This window comes from Xiphophorus maculatus, chromosome 14, assembly GCF_002775205.1.
Source record: "Xiphophorus maculatus strain JP 163 A chromosome 14, X_maculatus-5.0-male, whole genome shotgun sequence".
Classification (NCBI taxonomy): Eukaryota; Metazoa; Chordata; class Actinopteri; order Cyprinodontiformes; family Poeciliidae; genus Xiphophorus; species Xiphophorus maculatus.
The window spans coordinates 24005657-24013890 of record NC_036456.1 but is presented as its reverse complement, the minus strand read 5'-3'; the positions used below and the strand labels follow the sequence as shown (position 1 = coordinate 24013890).

The 8234-nt window shown below is 38.8% G+C and overlaps 1 protein-coding gene across 2 annotated transcripts; it reads left to right on the top strand.

The window, feature by feature from the left end:
- LOC111611173 (gastrula zinc finger protein XlCGF57.1-like) lies at positions 1 to 7923 on the top strand. 2 transcript variants are annotated; one of them, XM_023346937.1, is made up of 3 exons: positions 1 to 265; positions 2784 to 3140; positions 5492 to 7923. In XM_023346937.1, the coding sequence occupies exons 1-3, from the start codon at positions 190 to 192 to the stop codon at positions 6919 to 6921; spliced, it is 1863 nt and encodes a 620-aa protein (XP_023202705.1). In that variant the 5' UTR covers positions 1 to 189; the 3' UTR covers positions 6922 to 7923. The 2 variants fall into 2 exon arrangements, with proteins under 2 accessions (XP_023202705.1, XP_023202706.1); XM_023346938.1 differs by lacking the exon at positions 2784 to 3140.
- Positions 7924 to 8234: the final 311 nt, after the last annotated feature.

Genomic DNA, 8234 nt, shown 5'->3' with positions numbered 1-8234 from the left:
GCTACGGAGCTCACGAGGTAGCATTAGCTCCTCTTAGAAGGTAGTTTGAAGACAGGTTTGGTGTTTTCGGTAAATATTTCCGTGTTTTCAGTGAAAATATCTTCAGTTCCGCCTCAGAGAGAGTTTATCAACGAGCAGGTAACTCCTGCTGGAGAAACATTCACAGAGTGGAAAGAAATCAACGTTAAGATGGAGGAAGAGATGGAGGATCAGCGCAGACTGATGGATTTTACCCGGATACCGAGGATCATCTTACACCGGATAGGTACGAAACACCTTCACGTTTTAGTCAGCCGTGTCATGGTTTGGATCTGAGAATACGGGAGATGTCTCCGTCCGGTGCGGCTGTCAGAGTGGAGGGGTGCTGCTGCATAACACGGAATATTTACAGGAGGATGTTAAAACAAGAGCACGGCGGGAAAGAGGTAGAAACGGTTGTTTTTCGGCCAAAGCTGGCGTTTATGTCTGCTTCATTTGGGCCAACGTTGGAGGGTTCTGGGCTTTACACAAATAATATTCTCAATATTTTCACAGAAACGCCCAACTCTCGCTGAGAGCAGGAAGTATTTATACTCAGATCTGTCCGTGTGTGTGTGTGTGTGTGTGTGTGTGTGTGTGTGTGTGTGTGTGTGCTTAAGAAATGAAATATGAGGAACAATCATGATTTAACCAGCCCTTTTTTGAAAGACAGTTTTGTTTATAGAGATTTCTTAACTTTTTTTTATTTGTTGCAACATGTGTTCTTACATTATTATTAACATTATGTTACTTTTGAAATTGGTCTCAAAACAACAATATTATCGTTTACCGCAATAATTTCTGGGACAATTCATCGCCTAGCAGAACTTATTCTGACTGTCCTGACATCACCCACTTCAACCACTGTATAATAATGCGTAATAATTTAAAGTGTAAATTTCTACAGGAAGTCTTAATTGTTCCTGTGCCACCAAACAGGAAGTGGCTTTAACTTGAACGTTAGGTTCCTGACAAATATTGAATATTCTCCACGGAGCTAAACTGAGACTGACTGAACATAACAAAGAGTCATTCTCAATTGCTTATTGCAATTCCGCTTATCAGTGGCTGTCGATCAGCCGATTAACGTGAAAAAGTATGTGATCGCTGATCACTGTTTTTTGTTGCTGATCACCTGTATCTCACTTGGCAGCCTGCAGAGACCCTCTGTGCAGCTGATCTCCTCTTTCCTTCACACTGCGAAAACATGCGGCAACAAATCCTAAGTGATGTTGTGTGGAACTTTAATGCTCTGAGAGTGAAAGGGGAAGTTTGCATGTAGTGACGGAAAAATACCTGGAAGGTGAACGACGTCAAAATGCATCAACACGATTTAATATGACATGCAAAAATCAAACACAGAGTGGGTTTGGTGAGTTATCAAGGCTCACTGCAGGAAAAAAAAGACATCCAGAGCGATTAGGCAGCAGGTAAAGCATCACACAACTACCAACACTCAGCCGGATGAGCATGACGGTCAGAGACTAAACAAATAACACAAAAAATAACTAAAATCATTGGACCAGCAGTGGAAGACGCTGAGTTCTGCTCTCGCTGTTGAACCACCGCTATGCTCTACTGATATTTCGCAGACGTATCGCCGTTCGACCTCCACCAGACATTAAACTCTCACATTGAACGTCTGCTTAAAGCTGCAGCTTAAAAAACTACTTTTTACATATGTATTAAGAAGTTTGCTGTCCTAACATGAGACAGATAATCTCTGAATAAAAAGCTCCTGTGCCTCCTCCTGTGTTCTGCAGAATTACTCAGCTTGGTCAGAAACAACCAACCAGAACCAGCATTAATCAGCTGGACCTGCTCTCAGAAAGTTTTGATTTAGCAACTTAGGGATGTTTATTGAATGCAACCTGCATTTGACTTTGAATTAATGTTTTCTTCTTTTATTTGATATTATTTGATATAGGCACTGTTATGAGATTTATTTGACATATGTATAATTTAGGCTACTGAGGCCCATACTGTTAAATGTTATTTTGCTGATTGCAGGTTTTTCAGTTGTCTTTTTGACTTAATGGCTGCTGTATTGGGCTGCAAGTATTTTCCATGTTTTTTGTCCAAATCCGGTGACATTATTGCCAGATCATTTTTTCATTTTGCCAGATAACATAGTAGCATTTATACGTAGCGCAAAAAAAGCTAACAGCCAATCCAGGTTGATCGGCAATGATCGGCCCTCATGCGTGATTGGTATTGGAATCGACAACAGAAACCTGATCAGAGCTTCGCTCATTGGTAGGATTGGAATGGTGAAGCGACATTCGCCAGAGCGTTGCTGAAGTACAAGGGCTTTTCGAAGTTGTTTACAACTTTAATTTTTGTCGTTTCAGTGATAAAGAAAAGAAGATTATGAAATGATGGCTGGAATAAAAACAAGAAACTCTTATTTATTCTTTAATGTGCATTGGAAAACAAACTGTTCTATGTATTAAATGTTTTCAGTATAGAACTACGTTTAAGACTCTATGGTATTAAGCTTGATTAAATCAAGCTGCTGTTTGGAATATTTTTGTTGGGGAGCCACTAGGTTAAGCTGTCGCCATCTTGCTTTCTCACCTGCAGATCCATAGTATTGATTTCTATATCCATTCCCGTCAGAAGGACTAAATTGCTTAAATTAATTTTCATACTTATAAATTTGTAATTTTTGTCTTTGAATAACTTGAAAAGGCGTTAAGTGGTTAAAATCAATACCTCCTTCTTTTACTCACATTTAAAAGCTTTTGTTTTGTGTATCTGTGCAGATCTACCACAGTGCTGGGTGTGTAAAGAGGAGGAGGTTCTCAATGAATTCAGCAACCAGGAGAGGAAGTCCACTTCAGATAAAGAAGAACCAGAACATCAAGAGTTCAAAGAGGAAGAGAAGCAACTCTGCATCAGTCAGGATGAAGAGCAGCTTGTGCTGAAACAAGAGACTGATGACATTTTGGTGAATTCTCTTAATGTGCAAAGAATCCACAATGAAACAGAACCACAGAGGAACCAACTCATCTCTCATGGCTCTGCTGAGGATGAGAACCAGGATCAGGAAGGAAGCAATTCTGAGGACTCAGGAGAAAAGAGAGATGAAGAACAGAAACACAACAAAAGATGCCAGAAAGGTAAAACTGATTGTTCAAACTAAAAAAGGCACATGAAAGCTCACAGAGTCCAACAATTATATTCTTGTAAAGTTTGTGATAAAACCTTCTCTCTAAATGTTTGCTTGACTTCACACAAGAAGTCGTTAACATTTTCAACCTGTGGAAAAAGTTTCAGTCAAAAGAATAGTTTAATTTATCACATGAAGATTCACACAGGTGAAAAGGCTTTTTCTTGTGAAACCCTGCTTTTCTTAAATCAGCAACATAACATAGGATCATTTTGCCATTAATTTCTTTATGTTAACAACAATCACCCCACTGTTACCAATTCTGCTGCGAATCGCAGGAAAGTAAAGGCTGAAAGTTTGTGTTGAGTGTGTGAGTGGAGCAATGTCTGACAATATCAAAGGTTGAGATTAAAAAACCAGTTAGTGTTTTGTGTTAGGCATTTTATGTCATTCTTTAATGTGATATACTGTATATCCTGTAGCTACATAGAGGATAAGTTACCTCCTCTCCTGAGTTGCAATGCTGAATTACTTATTGGATTTAATTGTGCCAGAGCTTTAGCTCCAAAAAAGGTTCTACTGGGAAAGGACAATGAGCCATTTGCTATACAGATGGATCTAGGGTGGAGCATTGTTGGTAGCTTCACATCAGAGTCAAACGAAACTGAAACAAGTCTGTGCCACAGAGTTATGGTAAAGGAACGGTCTTCTGTAGCACTAATGGATATGATCAGTGTTAAGGATGGAAAGGTAAAGGATGAAAGAATCCCACAAAAGAATCACATTTTTCTGGATAAACGTACAGAAAAACAAACAAAGACACAGTGAGAAGGCTCTTCCATTTAAACAAACGTCAGACCCATCAGATAATAAAAGGCCTGCAGAAATCGCATTGAAACACTCAAAGCAAAGGTTTAACAATTAAGAAAGTTACAATAAGGACTATGTGGCACACAAGAATGATATAATTGAAGATGTGGAAGAAGTGCACGACAAAGGAATGCAGGGTGAACATTGCACTTACCACACCCAAAGGCAACCAGCTACCACATCACAACAAACTGCATTAACTAGATGTTGTCATGGATATGGACGGTCTCCTCAAGGTGGGAGGACGACTTCCATCTTTCAAGGACTCCTTCAAGCACCCAGATGTGATCCCAAAGGAATATTAACGAAGCAAACTCTTCATATCTCAAAACCACGGCAAAGTAAAGCACCAAGAAAAAGGATTCACCATAAGGAAAATCAGATGGGTTGGTCATTGAATCCCTGAGATAAGCAGAACTGTTGCTTCATTTATCCGCCAGTGTGTCATCGGTCGCAGGCTTCGCAGAGCTCCAGAGGGATGAGAATGAGTGACCTACCTGCACAGCGTTTGAAGCGTCTCCTCCCTTCACACAATGTAGCTTGGACTGTTTAAGGACTGTTAGCAGTGCGCCGAATGCCTTCAGTCACTCAGTGGTACTTCATTAAGGATTTTATGAAGTCATGGATATAGTGAAACCCTGACTGTAAATAACCTGAACAGTCATGACATGTTTTTATTCTGTTAGAAGGTTTTTAAGGTAATGTCTACATGGGTTATTTTGTTAAAATTATCTCTGTTCTTGTGTAAACCAATTAGTTATAATTTTGGCAGGAGTGGAAATAACCCCAACTTATTTGTTGTAATATTTTTAGTAGTGAACGTTATTTTTAGTTGATACGTTTGGTTGTAAGAGCGTGTTTTTGTAGCTTTCACTGTCTTTTTGTTTGTGTGATTGTGCATACAGCTTTTATGGTGAAACTCAAGGTTTACGTTCAATAAACCTCACTGTTCATCAGTCAAGCCAAAATACTTCATTTAGGGGTTGCGGGGGTTTGCTACAACAACAATCACCCCACTGTTACCAATTCTGCTGCGAATTGCAGGAAAGTAAAGGCTGAGATTTAGTCGTGCTTTTGAAAGTTTGTGTTGAGTGTGTGAGTGGAGCAATGTCTGACAATATCAATGGTTGAGATTAAAAAACCATTTAGTGTTTTGCGTAAGGCATTTTATGTCACTCTTTAATGTCATATACAGTATATCGTGTAGCTACATAGAGAAAGAAAACTTTTTGTAATATTTGTCAGGAAGCCACTAAGTTAAGCTATCGCCATCTTGTTTGCTCACCTGGAGGTCCATAATATCATATTTTGACTCACATCTAATTACATTCTGGTCAGAAGAACCTCATTTGTTGAGTTAATGTTAATTCTTGTAAGATTATAATTTTAGAATAACCCAAGAAAATCCTGTTTTGATGCATCAAGAGATTAAAGTGAAGGATTCCTTGTTTGATTGACATTTAAAGGCTTTTGTTTTGTCTTTTTGTCCAGATCTCCCACAATGTTGTGTGTGTAAAGAGGAGGAGGTTCTCAATGAAACAGAACCACAGAGGAACCAACTCATCTCTCATGGCTCTGCAGAAACTGAGAATCAGGAAGGAATCAATTCTGAACACCCAGCAAAAAAGAGAAAGGAAGAACAGAAACAAAAGGAGAAATACGAGAAAACCAAAGAGCAGGAAGGCAGAACTGACACTTCAAAACAAGAAAAGCACAAGAAAGCTCACGCAGGGCAAAAATTATATTCTTGTAAAATTTGTGATGAAACCTTTTCTCAAAAAGATATCTTGCTGAGACACATAAGAATTCACAAAGATGAGCGGCCTTTTTCTTGTGGGACTTGTGGAAAGAGTTACAGTGAAAAACATACTTTAACTCGGCACATGAAAATTCACACAGGTGAGAAGCCTTTCTCCTGTGGGTCGTGTGGAAAACGTTTCTCTCTAAAAGGTACTTTAAATGTTCACATGAGAATTCACACAGGTGAGAAGCCCTTCTCATGTAGGACCTGTGGAAAGAGTTTCAGTGAAAGAGGGCCTTTAACTCGGCACATGAGAATTCACACAGGTGAGAAGCCTTTCTCATGTGGGTCGTGTGGAAAACGTTTCTGTCAAAAATGTCATTTAAATGTTCACATGAGAATTCACACAGGTGAGAAGCCCTTCTCATGTGAGACCTGTGGAAAGACTTACAGTGAACGAGCGACTTTAACTTATCACATGAGAATTCACACAGGTGAGAAGCCTTTCTCTTGTGGATCCTGTGGAAAGAGTTTCTCTCGAAAGGACTCTCTAAATGTCCACATGATAACTCACACAGATGAGAAGCCTTTCTCTTGTGGGTCTTGTGGAAGAGGTTTCTCCCTAAAAACTCATTTAAATGTTCACATGAGAATTCACACAGGTGAGAAGCCTTTCTATTGTGGGTCTTGTGGAAGAAGTTTCTCTTGCAAAGATTATTTAAATGTTCATATGAAAATTCACAATGGTGAGAGGCCTTTCTCTTGTGGGTCTTGTGGAAGAGGTTTCTCCCTAAAAACTCATTTAAATGCTCATATGAAAGTTCACACAGGTGAGAAGCCTTTCTCTTGTGGGATCTGTGGAAAGAGTTACAGTGAAAAAGGGGCTTTAACTCATCACATGAGAATTCACACAGGTGAGAAGCCTTTCTCTTGTGGGATCTGTGGAAAAAGTTTCTCTCAAACAGGTAATTTAAATGTTCACATGAGAATTCACACAGGTGAGAAGCCCTTCTCATGTGAGACCTGTGGAAAGAGTTACAGTGAACGAGGGACTTTAACTAATCACATGAGCATTCACACAAGTGAGAAGCCTTTCTCATGTAGGAGCTGTGGAAAAAGTTACAGTAACAGAAGTTATTTATCTCGTCACATGAAGACTCACTCTGATGAGAAGCCATAGGTCCAAAACAGATCCGATCCAATTTGGCATCTAATCTTATGGAAAATCTGGTCAGATGATGTAAACAGCAAGTTGAACATATTAAAGTCAACAGATTCTTCCAGGCTGCTAGTGATTCACTGTGATTGTGTCTTTCACTGTCTGACCAAGATAAACCTGAGGTCTACTTTTGCCTAGCAGCTTGTTTTCCTTAATCCAGTTTTTTGTTTTAATTCTCAGTCGTATTTGTACTTAAGATCCCCATCAGTATCCCATTAGATACTGAAGTTAAAGAGGGGAACACATTCAGACAGGATTAATTTCTGTGCATTTCAGTTTTCATGGAGTTCTGTACCATGTAGAATAATTGAGTTTAGCTTTTATTTGAAGTTTCTGTGTATGACTGGATGTAAAATACTTTAGAAATGAAAGCAGTGAAATGTTCTTGTTTTTGTAAACAAACGTCTCCTTCCCATCTCCTCACCCTCCTGAAGTCACCCGGGGAATCTTATGGCTGAACTCTCAAGGATTCGCTCTTGATTATTCCACCTTTATCAGACACTTATTTGGAGAACAGGCTGTGAGAGACATGGGCTAATCTGCAAACACATCATAGTTACAGACACACACTCCCTGACCTCAATGTCTTTGCCAGCTTTTTTTTTTGTCTTGCCATATGTGCCATATCCTTCCTAATGTTGTCTTTTCATCCTACTTATCAGTTACTTTTTAGATTATTGCCTGTTAGACACTGTGGAGTTCTCACTTTTAACCCAGAAAAGGAATTAGAACAAACTTGAAATCAAGAGACTCTAGTTTATTAGTCACTCTTTAGCTTATTTTTTTTTACGAACTGTACAGTACTCACTATGTAGACCAATATTATACTTCTTAGATTAATGTTTAGATTATTATGCAGATGGACTCCTATTACTGCAACCAGAAAATGAATTAGAACAAACTTAGAGTCCAGAAAAAATTCATTCAGAACAGGAACATTAAGTTTTTATTATTACTTAGAAACTGAGGAGTACTCATTACTTTTACAAATTTAGAGCATACTTAGAAAGTCCAGAGAATACTTATGCTTATCTAACAACCCAGAACAGGGATTAGAACAAACTTAGAATCCAGAAAACTACGTTAGCAATTACTTTTTAGACTCCTGTTTGTCCAGCCCAGAAAAGGAATTGGACCAGAGGAAACTTACTTATACTTATCTACCAACCTCCAGCAAATTTAGTTTGAATCGTCACATGCTGATTCACAAGTGAGGAGCCTTTCTTATGTGTGACCTGTGGAAAAAGTTTCACTCAAGAAATTAAGTTTAAATG